This window comes from Columba livia, chromosome 2, assembly GCF_036013475.1.
Source record: "Columba livia isolate bColLiv1 breed racing homer chromosome 2, bColLiv1.pat.W.v2, whole genome shotgun sequence".
Lineage (NCBI taxonomy): Eukaryota > Metazoa > Chordata > Aves > Columbiformes > Columbidae > Columba > Columba livia.
In genome coordinates, this window is record NC_088603.1 from 21,432,304 (window position 1) to 21,450,119 (window position 17,816).

Consider the following 17,816-nt stretch of genomic DNA (forward strand, 5'->3'; position numbering starts at 1 on the left):
CTATATAAAATATCATATACCAGTGTAGAATTTTTATTACTCTCATTCAGAATGTTGCAGCATGTTCCAACATTAGGTACAGCCTCCTGGAAATGAGCTTAGGCTCTGGAGGAGCAGAACCCAGTGGATCTCGGAGCTGACCTAACTTACCCTTGCAAGCTGCAGCCAGACCGAATGCCTCTCTCCTGACAAGTAACAAACTGTCTTGCTTGACTCACACAGTAATTCGTAAAGAGGAAACAGCGAGAATCATTTTTTCCTAGTCTAAAGTCATTTTACAACAGTAATTAGTCTTTTGATATTGTTACAAATTTAATTCATTAAAAATGACACCCTAATTAGACATGTTAGAACCCACTTGTTGCCTCTGAAGGGAGGCATGAAGAGAAGATTCATGAAGACAATTACATCTCATTTGTGAACTGACAACATACCAGTTCTATTTCCAAATGTGTGGTCCCCAGGAGGTCTAAGACTTTGAGGTGAGCTGACCCCTAGCACCCAGTTAAAATTGTCCGCCAGGGAATTTTGCCAGCCGCATCTGCCATTCTCAAAGGTGCAAGAAGTTCCACATTCACTCTCATCTGTATTATCCCCGCAGTTGTCTTCAAAATCACAGCTTTGTTCTGGTCTGTAACACTTGCCATTCTGACATTGCAAATAGCCATATGAACAGGAGCCTGAAAAGAGAAGAATGGGGGTGTCCCAGTGAATCTCACTGCCATGCATCCCAGCAAGGTTACTGGAAGGTTACATCTCATTGAGCTTGATATTTAGGAGGAGGAGGGTGGTCCAGAGCAGTTTTATTAAAAGCCTTTGGTTTCCCTGAAGTGCCAATCCATTATCAGTTTATTTCTTTTGTATTTTGTCAAGAGATTGCCTAAATAAATGACTGTTTCCCTTGTAAAGCCTTTGAGGGCAAGCTCCAGCCAGGCATTCCTTCACTAACAAAGCTTTTTAGTCTGACTTAATTGCTGACATTCTCCTTTCATGTGGTGTAGGATTAAACAATTTCATTTTAGCTGCAAAGCTGAGCTTACTTCAGCAGCCCCAATTTGGAAGAAAGAGCTTTTCTATTTTAACTATAGAGGTTTGCCTTTTAATGGATATTTTTTTCCCAGACGAGTTCAGTGGGGTTATACTGTCCTTTTTGTGCAGCTTTCCTTGCATCACTGAGGGTTAATTCTGCTATTGTACAGGCTAAAAATTGCAGTACTCATTTCACAAGATTCATTTCCAACATTCATGCTTTCATTTCAGATCAGTTTCTGCAGGGAGGTGGATTAAAAACAGCCCCTTCAGTACATTCTCTAATCAGAAAGGGAGACACAAAATTCTGAAATTGACCCTCCCTATTTCCTTCCATTCTGCTCTCCCAGAAATAAAGCACATCATAATTTTATTTAAAAATAAGAATATCACTATATGAGATCATCAGACATAAAATTAAAATATATATGTGTGTGAAAGCTGTACAAGTATGGGAAGAATTTTAATTAATTGATACTGAAAATCACATGGTAATTTAAAGAAGGACCTGATTGAGCTAAATTAAATTCACATAAGGCTAGACTTTATTAAGAGCTCAGAATAACAGAGATTAACCAAAAGAAAATATAAGATGGCATATTCAACTGGTGTGTTGTCAGTTTCCGTTCCTAAACCTTTGTTTATTCCAGACTTTAAATTAGAAGTCTCCAAAACTAAGTGAAAAAGCACTGCCATTCCCTTTTGCTGCAGACTTTGGGTATAGTGAATGCAAGCCCTGAATCACTATATGTTACCTAAAGAAAACAAGCATTAACTCCTCTTCTTTAAGTAAAAAAAAAAAAAACTTACTAACATTTACTTATTAGAAATAGATAGATAGATAGATAGATAGATAGATAGATAGATAGATAGATAGATAGATAGAAAGAAAAATACTGGAAAACCATGGAAATACCTAGGAAGTTTTCCTGGGAAATAGTTAATTTTCAAATCCTGATTTCTCAATAACATAAAAGCACGTATTGTGTTTGCTCTAGAAGTCTATGTTTAGCTTCTTACAGCTGCTCAGAGAAAGGAGGTAAAAGTCTTGAACAGAAAGGAACAAGGTGGAATAAAAGTCTGATAATGACTTAGAAAGTCAAGAACGTCAGACAAAAGTCTCCAGAAATGGAGAAAAGGAAAACGGGTAGGCTTTGACTAAAAGAAAAAGACCTGTTTGAAGTTCACTGCTACAACTTTATGAAAGCATCAGTGTGACCTTTCTCAGTACACAATCTCTGAAAATGGTCCTGGCCAAAAGAATGTATTGATGTATCAGTCAGTGTCTAGTTACTGAAATCTGCAAGACAGTTGGAGTCCATCAGAAACTTATCTCTATCGATCTGCTTCAGAATTTTAATCATCTGGATTATTTCCCAAAGGGAGAGAGAGATTTGTTATAAAATTGCTGCCTAATTAAAATGGCGTGTATTTTTAGGAGCTAGTTATTATAACACTACATTCCTTTTATGTGATTGCACTAAGAATTTAAGCAAAAAAAAATATTTTTGTCAACAAAATAGGAATTTAAATTTCAGGATGCAGTCCATGCTTGGAAATATTTTTCCTTGTTGTTCATTTTAACTGATAATTGCAATAACTACTGCATTTTGAGATCCATTTGTAGCATTGCTTTCACTTTCAGATTAAAACAAACAAAAAAGTGAATTGAAAAGGGAGGAAAACCAAAAAAAAATGCATCTTGAAACCTCGCATGAATGCATCTTTTCAAGCATATGTAGTGAATGATATTGTTCTGAGTCTGTAATGTAACTTGCTTCTAGACACACTTCCATAGTATGTTTTCTCTTTAAATGATATGTTCCTAAGGCTTTAGAACTGAAAACCATGACACCAATCAAAACACATACACACACAAACACCATGTAAGAAAAGTGGTTTTTTAAGCTCTTTTCCTTTCTTCCCTACTTTTTCTCAATACTAATAATCCAAACACTCTGTTATATAGATGCTTGTGGGTATAAAACAGATATTTAATTGAGAGGAACTTCTTAACAAGGCTCAGTAACTTTTTCCTCCAAGCAGTATTTCCAAAAGATTATTAGCAGGCAGACTTTTTGCCCTATGCGGTAACTACTACAACACACTAGGCTACAATGGACCCAAAGGGGCTGTTAGTGTCTTTCGGATCAATAACCTCTGAATTGAGGAGGATTTACACAACAAACAGTCGCACCAGTCAATAATCCCCTTGTTTTATATACCCTGAGCAAAATTAACAGATGAAACATTTATATTTTAAAATATGGAATTAGGACAAGGATTTGTCACCTTTATTTTATAAAGGTGTTTCTCTTAACTGTATTTTGAAAAAAACGTACCCGCAAATATCAAGAGAAAAAATAGTCCTACTAGCAGAACCGAAATATAGTTTATCTTCTGTATCAATGAACTCTGAATATTAATAAAGATAACATGGTGTATAGACTGCAGCACTGAGGCAGAACAACAATAAATTACAGAAATACATTCATGCATCTATGTGTAAACTTCAAAGTCTGGCAAGAAAAGTTACGTTCTCAAAGTAGTAATTCCAGAGAGGAAAAAATTATTCTTTGATCTTTGAAATCATAGGCTGTGTCACAACAGGACTTTTCTATGAGGTAGCTAATTTTTATATTACTCTATAGCATAGTAATAACTTTATTGCTTGTTTAGCTGCTCTCTACAAATAAATTGATATAAAATTTTAAATCCTGTAAAATAAATTAACTCCATTAATATATGATAAGGTGATACACAAGTACTGTTTTATTTATTCTTTTCTGTTACTTTAGCAGATGAAGATATTTGAGAAGGACTTGATTTTTTCCACTATTACTTAAAAGGTCTTAATGTCTTTGGATAATATTCCTTGATCTCTGCTCAAAAATACCTTATACTTAAAAATATTTTTTTTTTCTCACCCAAATTCTTTATCAGTTGTTTGTTTCTTCCACAATATTTCATTTACCTTTTATTTCACCATAAAAATCCCATTTATGTCAGGTTGAGAATCCCTCATTCTTCCCGTTATAAAGGTAATAGCTTTTTTCTTTTTCTTTTTTCCTTTTTTTTTCTTTTTTTTTTCTAATACAACTGGTTACTTTACCATTAAAATCCATTACAAGTCCTAACAAGGTGTTTGGACTCATATCTGAGCATGCATTCATTTAATTTTTATTTAATATTGATTAAAACAAATTGTGTCACAGTCACTTGGATTGGCCATGAAAAATTCCTGAAGGAATTTTCTGATTACACACTTACACTGAGTAACCAAATGGAGCCAAATTAATGTAATTTATGAAAGACAAGCTTAAGAAATAGCTTGATCATGTTCTGTAATTACCTGTAAGAAGACAAACACTGATCGCGGAAAGCTCTAATCTAGTAGAAAGAACCTGTAATATTACATGCTGGAAAACTGAAGCTAGTGAAGTTCAAATTAAAATAAAACCATTCAACAGACAACAAAAGATTGTGATAATTTCTTTATCAGTTAAGGGCTTTAAATAGAGAGTGAACTTTTTTTCCCCAGAGACATGCTTTAGTTTAACTTAAAAATTATTTAATAAATCAAGGAAAACTGTAAATGGAAACCTGGTTAGAGGTATACAGGAGGTTGAATTGCATATTAATAGCAGTGTCTTTTGGTTTTACAAATAACAGTGCAGTGGTAAACCTTAATTTTCTCATGTAATTAGGAGCATTTACAACAGATAAACTAAAAGTTTATCCACGCTTATAGTAGCTATGAAACAGAGATGAAAATCTCAAATTTATCTATTAGATTCCAATTTTCTTGAAGCTACTCCTTTTGCTTATTGGAAATAAAGTATGACAGTTAAACTCATAAAAATAAAATGGATCAGGACTTCTAGAAAATTGCAAAAATATCATTATATATGGTATTGCACTAGTTATGACTCTGGTCATAAACATTGAACACTTCTCATAATTTAAACTTGTTTCTTTTTCAGTTCTTATTTTATGTCAGCATTGTTTTAAAATTACCCCACAAACTAATCCATGTTTGAGAACAACAGGAAACAGATTGGTGATAAGGATATTCCAAAAGTTGTTAAACTTGTGCATCTTAAATGTATTATATTTAATGGTATCATCATGAATGTTTTCCAAACCTAAATCCAACCAAATTAATGGGATAGTTTACAATTCTCAGAGGTATCGGAATAACACATCTGTAGGCTTGAAAAGATCTGCTTCAAAATATTTTCAAAATATTTTGTTTACGCTCACATAGCTAGAAGTGTACCTGTTCCTAAATCAAATCCAGCATTCCTGTAGAACCTTAATCTGGTATAGAGGCCAGAGTAATTAATCACCAGGCTAAGAGTTTGACAGCCCAAGTATAGGGGCTCTCTAGATAATTTAGATCTCTGAGTTTTTCCCTGCAACAATTACTCCATTATCATTATTGCTCTGAGTTGACATTACTGTATGACTGAATTGCATGTGTCCTTAAAAAAAAGAACTGTTAACAGGAACATCTTTCCTCTAATATCTCACCAGTATAACCCAAGGTCGCAGAGTAAAGTGCTTTCATCACAGTTGATAAAGCATAGTAATAATGACTTGTCAACACAGGATTGTAAAAAATACATCTCATTTCAAAAGCAAAGCTTTGGAAATTACAAGAATTTTTAAAGACTTTCAGAAATTAAAGTGCTGGGAAAAAAATTGACTTAAAAATTACTAAACATTATCAGCTCTTTCTTTTTAGAAACTCTGTTTTATCTAGGACTGAATGTAAACAGTAGAATTTTTGGTTTTGCAAGTCTCTCAAGTACCTTGACATATTAATTTGCATTCTGTACAACCCAAAGTTTAAAAAACAACAGCTTGAGTTCATTTGAGAAAGGGAATTTGAGAAGAAACTGTTAACCTTCTATGAAATAATTACTCGGGGGGGGGGGGGCACTAGTGAAACTAATTATCAGAAGTACCTTTATTGAGAATAAAGTTATATCCACATCTTCAAAACATAAGGCAGATGCTCGTCATGTAAGAAATCTCCTCTGCATGGTTCCCACCCAACCTGGCCAACATTCTTGCAGGTTAGTAAATGTGGGGAGCTCAGTGTGCTAGTACTGAGAAGTACAGAAGGTGGAGAGGCATGAAGATACCATGGCCAGGCTCTGTGTACAAGGCAGGTACAGGAACTAGATGGTACTGTTCACATAGCTGCCATCAAATTAGAAATAAATATTCCATTCCATCAAAAATGCTGGTTGCTGAGCTAGCAGATGTGTCGAAATGTGTTCTGTGGACGAATTTTGCTCATTATAATCTCATTATAATACCAAAACACACCTCCACCCCAAAAGCTGCATGCCTCCATCACATCTCTATGCTCCCTCGACCATACTCCCCGAATTCTTCTAAGTCTATACCTTTAAATTTGACGCAAGACAATTTTTGACCAATTGGTAACAAAGGTAACTCAAGCTCCACCAAAGTGTAGAAAGTAGTATAAAATAAACTAACAATAAGGGAAAGTTAGGGAAGACACCATCATTGAGAAGTCAAGGAGATAGCATCGCAGACTTCTGGGATCAGTTGACAGGCTGATCCTATCTTCTCCTCTAAAAGGAACGTTTTGGGTAAGATTTGTACACTTGGTTATACTAAGTGTTTCCCTGGGAGACTTCAAGCTTGTATTTGTAATCACTTTAGTAATGCTATATAGTCACCTTAGATTATATAAATTTGGTACCAAGGTGTATTTTTTGCAAGTAAAGTGTATTTTTGCAGACAGTGAATTTTGTCAATGGTAATCTAAAAGAATTTGTACCTGTTCCTTTAATAAACCTCATTATTTGTAGATCTAGTTGTGAGAAGCTCTCATTGGATATGCTCAGACTTATAGTATACATTATACTATTCATGAATCTGTATAAGTGTGTAAATTCAATGACCATGACCCAAACCTGCACTATTAGTGAATCCGTAATTGTTTGAATTCAACATAATGCCAGACAGGCTGTTGAGCATGATCGGACTTACAGTGCCAGCTTGGGGTCATGTGGTGTAATTGGGCATCACTCAGAAGTTCAGCTGCACTCAGCCTCCCAGTGAAATACTGAGGACAAACTGGAATGCAAGGGAGCTTAGCTTCTGCTAAATTTACCTCCTTAGCACAACACCTAAGTTTCTTCCATGCCAAAGAGCTGATGAAGGCTTCTCCAACAACCAAAACTTCCTCGGTTGATTTCTTATATTGTCTGTTTCCACATACAAACACAAGAGAATTCCCTTCAAGTAATCAGATCCAGATTCATCCTCAGAGCCATTAAGAATCAAAAACATGAACAACAAGGTAGTCTATCACTGTTCAACATTATTGTCTCTATCCATGACAGAGCAACAAAAATCAGTGAGTCTTGATACTGGGTTTACTGAATATACTATAGGCAATACAGAGGAACTCTAAAAACAGCGTTATAAAGAATAAAAGCTTCAGTCTCAAGTGCTTATGTGCATGTGAATGTGCATTCACTGAAAAAAAAATAATTAAAAACCAGGGTTTTACTAAAAAAGACCTTCCTACGTATTTTTCACTCCTCCACTATTACACTATTGGTGTACTAATATTGTCAGCAATAGAAATAGCACATACCTTCCAATATTGCTTGAATAATTCTACATCTATTTAGTCTATATGTTAGCAGGTCAACTTAAAAGGAAATTTTCAGTTAATCTCTTCAGATGGGAAATCACCTTGATGAACAAGAGACCTAGATCCGGATGCATTGACAGATACTCCTTCTATTGCAATAACATTAAGACTGTTTTGCTCCTTGCCAGAGAACGGAAACAAGATATAATACACGCTATAATGATTATTCCAGTGCTAATTACATGATTTAAGTCTCTAACATAAAGAAGTTGCCAAACCAGGAAAACTATTGGAAGAGGATGTACGGATAATGGGAACAGGGACAGACATATCAATTCTTACACACAATCTCCCCTTTCCAAAGCCAACTTAAAATTTAGAACCTGTCTTCTTGGGGTTTGACAAAGAAATACTAAGTGTAAACAGTAAAACTGGAAAAGCTTAAATCACTCACCTCAATTTACTCTTATTAAACAAAATAAAATTAAACAAAGTTTTAATTCGCCATGTTCCAGCTCAAACAAATTAAACCTAAATATTCACTGCCTAAACTTCTTAACAAAGACAAAGAAATAAGAAATGTTCCTTAGCTATAAAATCCACAATCCTAAAAACATCCTAAATATTTTAATTCTTTTTTCTTTCATTTGTGCCTTTTTTGTAGTAGTACACATTTTTACGTCAAAAGGTTTAAACACAGTCTTGCATCTCCAGCTTTCTTCACCACAGGAGGCAGCCATACAACCCCTGTGCCATGTGCACCAGATCTGGAAGGAACCAGTCGACCCGCCTTCTGAAGATCTCTAGGTTTGACTCCAAGTTGGAGCATGCCCTTTAGAAGCACAATTCAACAGCTCACTTAAAATGCATTGTATAACTGTACACTGACACCTTGCCTGAGCAGCTAAATGTTATCATGCTTTTATCACAGCCTGGGCTGATGCATAACTGATCACAACTTTACCTTAGAGCCTGAAGTCATTTACTTGTGAATCTGCAGATTGAGTCAAAAGATGGCTTGAAGTAAAGCAGAAACCCATAAATCAGAGGAGTTTGAGCATGAGAAATGGGGTGCATGAACTGAATAGCTGCGGTATGTTAGAAGGGAATTTCTATAAGAAGACCAAAGGAGAGCTGGATAGACTGAACAAAATGCATTTGATATAACTCAGGCTGAAGGAAACTCTTCACTGGCTGCACTGGAATATGTGTTCCCTTCACATTCTGCACCACACTCCAAGTTATTGCCCAAAGCATACATTGAAAGGTGTAGCTGCAGTGCAGTGATAAATCCCCTTTGTACAATTTGTCGGAGTGGTTGGATTGTGCTCAGTAAATGAGACAGGAGGAAAATAGTCCCCTTACATTCCACTCAAGGCCTGACCAACCAGCTCTTATTTACAGTCACAGACCTGACTCTGAGACCAGAGAGCAGGACACTCTCCTGGCCACATATAACACAGGTGAGAGAAGGCAGTGAGTGGACATGAAGGCCCAGAACTTTAGATACACTGGTTCCACAGCTGGAAGTGTAAACCAAAATACATTTAGAAATCCCTTCTCTTACAAATAAAAGCATGGAAAAAGACATGGCTTAAGCAGTAAAAGTACAAAATAGTCACTCAGTGGTTATACTATACATCCACAAGACCTCAGAAGTCTCTTCCAGGAACTGGATTTTTTTTTTTTTTTTTGACAAATAAGACACTATGAGGTAGTCCAGGAATGGGTTAAAATTGAGGGAAGTCTGTTCACTTTTCGAAGGGGAAGATAATTATGAATATCTATTTTAAATTGGAGATCTCTACTATTAATGAATGTAAATCTATTTCCTTAAATCAGCATTAATGTTCTGTGGCAGTTGCACTTCCTCCCTCTGAAAAGTGGTGTGGCAGTTGCACACGCTGCTCTCCTTCAATGGGGCAGTTAATGGCTCTTTTGTGGGACCCGGATTTGGTTGGACAGGGTCATTAGCAGAGGAGGGGGGAGCAGAGAAGCTGAGAAGCTTCTGGAATGCCCACAGCCAAATCTGATCAGACTATAAAACAGGGTTTCCGCCGAAGATTCCCTTTGTGTGGTCTTCTTGGAGCAGCAGGTCTGTGCCCGAGCCCTCTCCTTAGGCAGGAACACCATCTAAGGAAACTTCCTGGGACTGGGAGCACCTCACCTCCTTGTTTGGCTGAGTGATAATTTAAGTCCTTGCCAATCAGGCAAGTGTAGTCCTTGCCAAACCAGGAGAGTGTTTATTTCCTAGGGGCATCCAGGGCAGAGGGCTCTGGTTTTGTTTCTAGTGAGTGTGTGCATGCACACTGTGAATCCTCATTATTCTCATCTGCTGCACCCCAATAATCTCTTCAACTGATATCTGAACATTTATCTTATGCTATCAGAGTGCTAACTAATTGTACAAATCCTGTTTTGGTTGATCTGTTGTCTGTACTTTTCTGGCCAGAACAAAGTCTGTTTTGGAACTTGTTTTGCTGCTTAAAATAGGTTTTTGGGGTCCCTCCGTGACATGTTCAAAAATACAAACTTAAATTACAAAGAAAATTACTCTGGAATATTCTCTGTTATGTATAGATGGGATGAAATTATGAATGAGCTGCTAGAAAAAGAATTTGCCTATAATTTCTATAAACTATTACAGCATGTAAACACAGCAGTATTTAAACTCTTCAGCAATACTTGAGTAAGAGTCAGGAGTAGGAGAAATGAAAAATGTCCAAACCAGATTAAATTGAATCTCATGACCCCAATCTCTTATTGCTCAGAAGGAATAAGTTTCAGGATTGCTGTTTTTACCATATGATACTAGAAATCTTTCTATCTATATTGGACAGAATGCTACACTGAGCTGAAGACAACATGATGATTAAAAGATTTTATGGATGTCTTGAACAGCCTTCCACACACCTTTGAGCCTCCGCTGGAAAGGTCAATACTTTGGAAGAGAGATACCAACAAACTCTTTAATCACTCAGTATCTCAAAGAAACATAACTTCTAACGTGGTCAGCTTTTCCCTTTCTCTGTGTTATTGTTGAGTTTGTTCTCAGAAAATGAAAGAAAAAGAATAAAAATATATCTATAAAGTCAGCATAAGTGGTTTGAGGAAAGACTCTACAAGTGACAACAATTTCATTTGGAACCTATATGCTCTAATTAATGTCACTTATACTGTTAATGTCTCCTACAGTGATCAAGTAATTCTGTTCCTTATTTTCTTCCAGCCAATATGAATAATTAAGACAAAAGCATTTTTCATTTATTTTCTTCAGTTAATGTTAGTCCAATCTACCACATTTGTTTATTCCCCAAAGCAATAATAACTTTATTAACTATACCTCAATTCAGTACGTGTTCACATTTGGCAACATTCTTTAAGGTAAGCAAATAGTAGCAAGTAGCTCAACTAGCAAGCTTAGCAAGTAACTGAAAAAGGAAACAAGTTTAGGGTTGGAAAGAGAGTCCCGATGAAATGGATCTTGGGCTTTAACAGTAAATTCAAGTAAATTCAAGTCATTTGGACTAGTTCAGTTCTATGAAAGGCAACAAGTTCAAACAATTCTTCTCCCTTCAATACAATCGGTATTTTTTTCCATTGCTGCTACCAGAAGGCTATTTTTTTTGTTTTCAGATAAGAGACCATTTTAGCATCTAGCCTAAATTTATTCATGACCAGTTCAGATACACTGATTTGTATACAGGCTCTGTCATCAGCACTCCTCTATGCAAAAACAAAGGTTAGGGAAACACAGAAGAAAGAACAAACAGGTCTGAAAATCAGCAACCAATAGTACTCAAAACCCTCACATTTACCTGGCCCAAAACTTCAACTGAAAGCTAAAAAACTTCAACAGAAGCTAAACACTTTCTTACACCAGTCTTCCTTTGAAGTCTGGCCACACAAAGCTAGACAATTTCAGAATACGTAAAAATAATTTTCTGTCTATGGCTGTGACAAAATAATGAGGAATACTTCTCCTGTGGCATTTCTGCTTTTTCACAAACTAGGTCTCACTCATTTGAAGCTAGACATCCAAATTCAAGATTTTTTTAGAATCTAAAATACATCCCTGAGTCTTTCCATGTTCACAAATCAGTCAATCATGTTTTGCATGCACCAGAATACTGGATATAGGCCTGGCAAACCAAGCACTCAAATTACCAATTTCAGCACTTGTAACTCCTTATGTCCACAAAGAGGCAAATCTCCTCTCAAAACTCAGAGCCTCAGTCCTGAGTTATTCTTCAGGGACAGAGAGTGGTACTCTCCCTGTGTTGTAACATCCTTACTACTCTAGCTTCATGAGTGGAATAGCTTTTTGACAAATGCATAGCATCTACTTGCAAGTCATCCTCTTGGACATTTACATTTGGATGCATCTGTACATCTCCTTAAAGTCACTACACAGAATCACATAAGTATCCTTCATAGAAATTTGTTCCCAAGGGAGTTGTAAAGTATGTATGAAGCCACCTCTGTCCCTACCTGGCACAACAGAACAGGAATAGCTCTACTATAGAAAGGATCTTTTCCTCCTTTTATGAAGAGAGATGTAGGCTTTTAGCTTAAGATAGTATTTGATATCTTATTGCAAAAAAGTTAAGAATAACAATAACATTTCTGTCTTGGACAATGAATAATTGTTTGCTGTGTCAGCTCCTGTTTATTCCTGACTGCTAGACAAAGTAACTTGTTATCTGCCATGCCAAGTAGGTTTTATATATTCCACTAATTATATTTAAGAATGATCAATAAGAGAGAAGAAGGTTTAAAAGCATATGAACAAAATCATGCCTGAGTTTATCATCATGGAATAATTATCACTTGCTTTTGATATTGTCACCTCCAAGGGCATCAGCGCAGCTGTTACACATTTTCTCAGTAGGGAAATAGTTTAGAACAGACATTCTGCTTGCACAGAACATTTTGGTGTGTGTTGATTTTTGCAGAAGCATGAAAAATGTCAAAATATCACAAGAAGAGATATTTCAGCCACATTTGCCAAGATTACTGTCTCAAAGAGTCTGAGAATTAGAAATCAGTATTTGCTCTAGAACTGTGCAAGTGATTGTACATATAGATATGCAGGGGAGAAGCAAATATAAGTGCTCTGTTGGGAGGGAGAGAGTCACTATAAGTCCTGATCTGGTGTACAGGCTGTGTTCCTTTTACTCTCAAGAAACAGATGGTGAATTTTCACTTGATAATCAGCTATTAAGTAGCCATAGTTAATTTCTGCTGATGAATGTCACATTTCTGTTTTTTAACAATTAAAATATAAATTTGTTATATGTAAAATGTAAAACGAATTGTTGCAAACATTTGCTTTGCATGACTTTTCATCTGAAACTGAAGACAATTACTTTTTAAAGATTTTTTTTTCACCGTCTCTGCTACCCTTCCCCTAGGGAATATGATCTTCAGTGCACATAGAAAGAAAAAAAACTAATGCTTACAATTCAGCTGTTTAAATTAACTAGTTAATTATATGAAGCATGCATAGTAATACTGAGTGTGAGTTTCAAAATATTTTAGCTAAACAACATGGTTTAATTAATACTGGGACTGAGAAACTCAACTTTCAATCATTCTTGTTGGTCCTTGTTCTATGATTGTTTATCACAGCATGAAACTAGTGTTTCGGCTTCCAGTTTTAGTCAGTTCTCTATCTCTAGTTGGGTCTTACATAGTTAGCATGAAGTATGTTATTAGAACTCTTCAGAAAAGTAGAATTACTCTTATGAAAAAAAAAAAATTACATTGGCATTCTGGATCTCATTCACTGAAATGGGTATAAATTTTCTTCTGATGTAACACCTTATCTTACCACATAATCCCTATCTTTATTGCATACAATAGGTTATCGTTTGTAGAAAATAATTTGTGGGTTTCATTATGCTAATAAAAGAATTTTTGATGCCACATCTTTAAATCCTTGTGCATTCTCTATCTAGTTACACAAAGTGCTCCGGCTGATGTTCAACAAAATATGTCCTCCTAAGCTCTACTGTTGTACCAATGTAAGCACATGCTCAACTAGTGAAAAGATCTGGAATAAAAAAGCTGTAGAATCTGAGCACTAGAATCATGGGAACTATTTCATTTATTTGGAAAACAATTCAGGTTTTTCTACAATCTCACCTAATTGCAAATAGCCCTGTGAAACACAGGTGTTAAACAAAAAAATGCAAGATATCACGTCCTACACAACTGCAAAGACGTGTTAGAAGGCAGACATTTGGCTATTGTTATGCTAGCAGCAGACCTTGTACCTTAATTCAGCCTTATGGAACGGCATCAGCTACAAGCATTAGTTCTGAAAACTTTCTGTCAAACAAGGCACAATTTAGTCTGACAAAATACGTAAATGATGATTTACATATCCTCAAGCTGGCTGTAATAGCATCAAAGTAAAGATGTAATGTATAAAGCTTCATACAGTCAATTCATAAACACTTTTATCACAGTAAAAGCCTTGAACTAGGTGTCCGTAAAAAATGGTGGTGCTGGATTAAACACATAGAATATTAAAGTCTATCACTAGTTCAATTATACTAGAGAACTTAAAGAAATAAAAGATCTACAAAATAAACCCAGAAAACAAGAAGGCATATTTGAAGGCCTTCTCCTATAACAGCTATGAATTATTTGTCATCTCTTGATTTCTAGTATTTTGAAGAAAGTAATCTGACCTTTCAAATTTTTATCTGAAGCTGACCTGGTATCAGCCATTATCTTCAATCTCTGCTGTGAAACCTTTGCACAGTAATATTGGCAGCATTAGTTTCTGCCAAAGACCATTCAGTGTGAGTCTAATGTCTTAAATGTAAAATAGTGTCTCCTTAATGCCTCAGTCTTGAATAGTTGTGGTATCTAGGTGTAGGATAGTTCCACTGCACTTCCATATGCAAAAATGGTAATTATATGATCTGAGTAGAGTCAACAAAAGGAAAGGCTGAGGGCCTGTGGTGACAACCTGGCAGAAGTAGATGCGAGAAGCAGAAGGGTTTTGCAGAGAAAAAACTTAGAAGGATCTCATAAAGACAAATTCTCATCTCTGTAAGGTGAAAAGGAGGGAAATGCTAACAAAGCCAGTGAGACTAGCATGTTGCAGCCACTGAACATGACCAGAAGCAGACTTCATAGGGAATAGACATCACGCACTGCCATCTCAGAACAACGGGTTAGTCTACAAGCAAAACAAGTGTGTCACATCCCGTACATGAGACACTGCACCAGAATTATGGGAAACTCTCCATATCTCCCAGCACGCTGAGCCTGTCAACTTAACTGTTAATCACTTGGCAGTCATTTCTGCTTAAGCTAATAGCAAACAAAATAAAAAAATATTTCTTATAAAGCAAATCTAAACCAATCTAGGAAGAGAAAGAGACCTGTAAGAGACGATGAAAATAAAACTATGTCCAAAAGAGTTCTAAAATAAAATCTTAGATGGCAATCAGCTTACGAAGATATGTATACATTTATGTTTCTATGTCAGCAAGCTAAGTGTCTAAGTTGCCATTAAAACTGATGGGGATGTGGTTGGTAACAATCATTGGACTCCAAAGGGTGATGTCATTGTGCTAAAACAGAAACATAGGATTTTATTTGGTTGCCCACATAGCATATCATAATGTGCAAAACACAATTTCTTGTTACCAGCTGCTACCCCTGAAGAGCATATACTTGACATGCATCCTGTGTTATACACCTGTCAGAACTGTGAGAATTTCTTAGATACCCAACTGCATCACAATATATGCCTTTGTACGTGCAATTCAGTTGTGTCCTGAGTGACTGCACAGCAAAAGAACAATATAGTACACTGACTGTAATTGGGATTTAGATACCTGACACATCCTGAGTACACGTAGATGTACATGACATATGATTTGAGTCTTCATTTGGAGCTGAATCCCACTCTAAATATTTCAGGTCCTGTCTAAGTCTGATAAAATTTGAGTTTACTTAAAGATTCATTATGCCTGTTAAGATCAGTTTGTTTTTCTCCCTCCCCAATTTTATTTTTCACTTAGATACCTAAAAACTCAGCACAAAAATATTAAGGGCCTTCCTCACACAAATAAGTGTTTACTGAAATAGAAATTTTGAGAGAAGAATCTTTGGTCTCTTCAGTTCACTGATGCATTCCCTCTCCAATCTAGCTGAAGATGGAATTCTGCTAGTTTTTCTTCCTCCTTGCTTGGTAAAGACTGTGCAACTTTAGTCATGAACATCTCTTCATTTTTTTCTTGAAGACAGCTTCTGTGACTATTGATGACATGGTGACACAACCTTTGCTTGTATTCTGGATATTTGGAAGTATCCAGAGATTTAAAGAAGCACTTTTTTGATATTCCTTTCCTTCAATTTCTTCCCCTTGTGCAAGGCAAGTGAAATGACCTGACTTTTGAGCATAAACTGAGTGTGGTCCTTCCACACTCAGGAATGCTTCATACATTTTGAGAGTTAATAGTCTTTTTAACACTTATTTGTTTATTAGCTTTGTTTATCCTACCATTAAACAGCAATCCAGATGCATCTTGTGGTAATTAGGTATCTTGTGAGAGTTACTATATCATTCTACTTGGAAGGCATATTCTGTTGAAAAGTTTGAGAACAAAATAAATCACAGAATGAAAATGAAACTGTGCAGTGATTTGCCTCAAGTCTTCTATAATATAAATCAGAAAATATAAAATGATCTTTCAAATAAAATTTACAAATATCTTATACAAAATAATGTTTTTCTTTGTCTAATGTACACCACCTTGAAAATGTAAACATTGTAACTGGGGAAGGTAAATACAATCCAAAATGACTATTGATATTAAGTGCTGAAAAACCACTTTAATTTCAGCTTGTTTCATACAGTTAGAGAGGGAGAGAAAAAAAAGCACACACATGCGTGCAGTCTTCATCACACATGGAAATTTTATTCCAGGTTGTCTAGACAATTCAGCTGCCCAGCAATTGTACTGCACTAAAAGTAAGATAGGATGAGATACTGTAAAATATGACTAGATGCTGTGAAATATAACTTCTTTTTTTCAGATTTCTTTTCTTGTTGCAAGACTTAATAGTAAAAACATTTTATATTTCTAAGAATTCCCTGTATTGCAGCATTATATCTCTACCTTCAGATGTATGAGGAAAAAGTAACAATTACACTCAAGTAAGAGTAATTTGTTAGCTAGATCTTGGAATGCAAAGCAGGATTAGAGTTTTCACATTCTCAGTTCACCCAGGCAGAGGCAGGCTCTGTATATGGAATATGTATTACATAGGGAAAAAGTTGTGCTAATCCTATTGTTATCACCAATGGTGCTGGGAAAGTTAGACACAGTAAACATCTTCTTACTTAATTGTCCCAGCAGGGAGAAAATAAAAGACCAGGGTTCTTCTTTATAAATATACTATCAGAAATTCCTCCTGCATTTTTAGGAACAGTTTGCCTTTGGTTATAAAAGCTATTCCCATAACTTAGCTAACCATTGCCAAAAGGAACCACCAGCTTATACCATGAAACTAGATATAAATACCTGCCCTCACCTCAGAGACACTTCAAATTGCCAGCACTGAAAATTCATTTCTCCTGACCTGATACTTATTTGGATGACTGCTCTGCTACATGCTTCTCAGAAACCTGTCTGGGAAGGCCCGAGAGCTAAGGAAAGTTTTGGAGTTGTTAAATTGTTTCATGAAACAGAAAAACAAGTTCTAGCAGTGCCCTATCTCCAAGGATCTTAGATGACATTAATCATGTTCTGTTGTCCAGCTTTCAGAGTTGTAATGAGTTATGGGCCCAGTCCAGGCTCTGCTCTGACTGTGGATCCAAATACTCTTTGTGCTTTATTTCACATTCAAGGCGTTAGGTCTGGCAACAACTAGGGGAAACATTTTATTGTGTTGTGATAAAATTATAGCAAATTATGAGAAACTGCTGCAAATTATCTGTGTTTTTTTGTATGTACAAATATTGCAGTCAGTTATGGACAGAAACATATCCTAAATCCCCATAGAATGTTGAAAAAAACCAAAACTTTAACTCCAATGTATCTTTAAAAGTACAACTGACTTGGAACTTAGCTGGAGAAAGCTTCATAGGACCAGAAAACACAATGTAAAAATCCTG

At 35.9% G+C, this 17,816-nt stretch overlaps 1 protein-coding gene across 1 annotated transcript in view; it reads right to left on the bottom strand.

Moving 5' to 3' along the window:
• The window catches only part of MALRD1 (MAM and LDL receptor class A domain containing 1), a 255,324-nt gene that overhangs the window by 122,169 nt on the left and 115,339 nt on the right, over positions 1–17,816 (bottom strand). Inside the window, exon 27 of the mRNA XM_013370091.3 lies at positions 435–680. Within this exon, the coding sequence (XP_013225545.2) occupies positions 435–680 (246 nt within the window). The remainder of the gene's footprint in view (positions 1–434; positions 681–17,816) is intronic.